The sequence below is a fragment of the Austrofundulus limnaeus genome, unplaced genomic scaffold (genome assembly GCF_001266775.1).
Source record: "Austrofundulus limnaeus strain Quisiro unplaced genomic scaffold, Austrofundulus_limnaeus-1.0 Scaffold981, whole genome shotgun sequence".
Lineage (NCBI taxonomy): Eukaryota > Metazoa > Chordata > Actinopteri > Cyprinodontiformes > Rivulidae > Austrofundulus > Austrofundulus limnaeus.
In genome coordinates, this window is record NW_013953383.1 from 1 (window position 1) to 1,254 (window position 1,254).

Sequence of the window (1,254 nt, forward strand, 5' to 3'; positions counted from 1 at the left end):
GGATAAAAATTCAATGTCATAAATTTAGTGTCTAAAAATATTCAGATTCTAATGAGACTATTTTTCTTCCATAAAAATCTGTCAAACTTTTGTTTCTTCAAACATTAAACTGGTCAAAAATAAAAGCCTGTCTGGAGATGCCGGGGATTGAACCCGGGGCCTCATACATGCAAAGCATGCGCTCTACCACTGAGCTACATCCCCACGTGACAGTGCCCACGGACACGAGCAGACATGTGAGCACGAGCTTCAACTGATACTGACTGCACCTGCACGGTTTGTTGTGTGGGACTGAAACATTCACCTGAAGCAGGAACACATCCCACGGTTCGGAGGACCATCACAACTGGTCCGGTCCGGTCCGGTCCGGTCCGGTCTGGACCCACCAGCAGGTGTCGCTGCCGCCCTTAGATCAGTTGATGTTCAGGTGTGACAGCACCGACTCGACCTGTCAGGTGAACGGCTCGGTCAGGTGGAATGTATTTGGATGTTTGTGACGTCAAGCTGGCGAGCAGCCAATCAGGTGGCTCCAGGCTCGCCGCGCTCTACCTGCGGTACCTGTGCAGGTGAGGCCAATGGAAGTTGTGTGAGGAGGTGACATGAGGTGTTATCCTGTCAGGCTGGGAGCTCTGCTGGCCCTGCTGGCTGTTCTCACCGTCTCCTGGATCCGCTCGGTTCCGGGGCGTCCAGGTGAGTGGACGGGTTCGGTTCCGGGGGCTCCTGGTGAGTGGACGGGTTCGGTCAGATGGCTCGGTTTGTGTGCTGTGAGCTTGTGGTCCCGGTGTGTCCGGTCCCTGAGCAGACATGTTCTGGACCTGTCCGCACCTGAGCAACAGGTGATGTTGGTTCCGAAGCCCAGAGAACCTGAACCATTTAAACTGACCTGATTATGAGTCCTGCAAACATTTCATTCACAAAACTTTAACTTTAGCTTTAAGATGAAAAACATGAAAATAACTGAAATATAAGTTTTAGTTAATTGACTGTAATATTTTCACTGAAACCATCATTGATCAAGTTTTAATCAGAGCTGCAGTAAGTTTAAATACTTTAATGTACTTAAGTACACGTTTTGGTTCTGTACTTTACTTGAGTAATTATTTTTCAGCACACTTTTACTTCTACTCAATGTTGAATAAGGGTCTTGAGTAAAAGTTCAAGTATTTTACCATAAAATTACTTTGGTAAAAGTTCCAGTCTCCTCTAAAATATTACTAAAGTAATAACCTTAAAGTATCAGATATGGTTTATATA

General features: G+C 46.1%; 1 protein-coding gene and 1 non-coding gene across 6 annotated transcripts in view; one reads left to right on the top strand and one right to left on the bottom strand.

The window, feature by feature from the left end:
- Positions 1–132: 132 nt before the first annotated feature.
- On the bottom strand, positions 133–204 carry trnaa-ugc (transfer RNA alanine (anticodon UGC)). Its single transcript has one exon. It is a non-coding gene; the product is annotated as a tRNA-Ala (tRNA).
- Positions 205–568: 364 nt separating this feature from the next.
- The window catches only part of zgc:154054 (Alpha-1,3-mannosyl-glycoprotein 4-beta-N-acetylglucosaminyltransferase B-like), a 45,424-nt gene continuing 44,738 nt past the window's right edge, over positions 569–1,254 (top strand). The window contains exon 1 of one of the 5 annotated variants that reach the window (XM_014029978.1): positions 569–723. In XM_014029978.1, coding sequence (XP_013885432.1) covers positions 600–723 — 124 coding nt within the window. In that variant the 5' untranslated portion in view covers positions 569–599. The remainder of the gene's footprint in view (positions 724–1,254) is intronic. The other 4 variants (XM_014029977.1, XM_014029979.1, XM_014029975.1 and 1 more) reach the window with 4 other exon arrangements.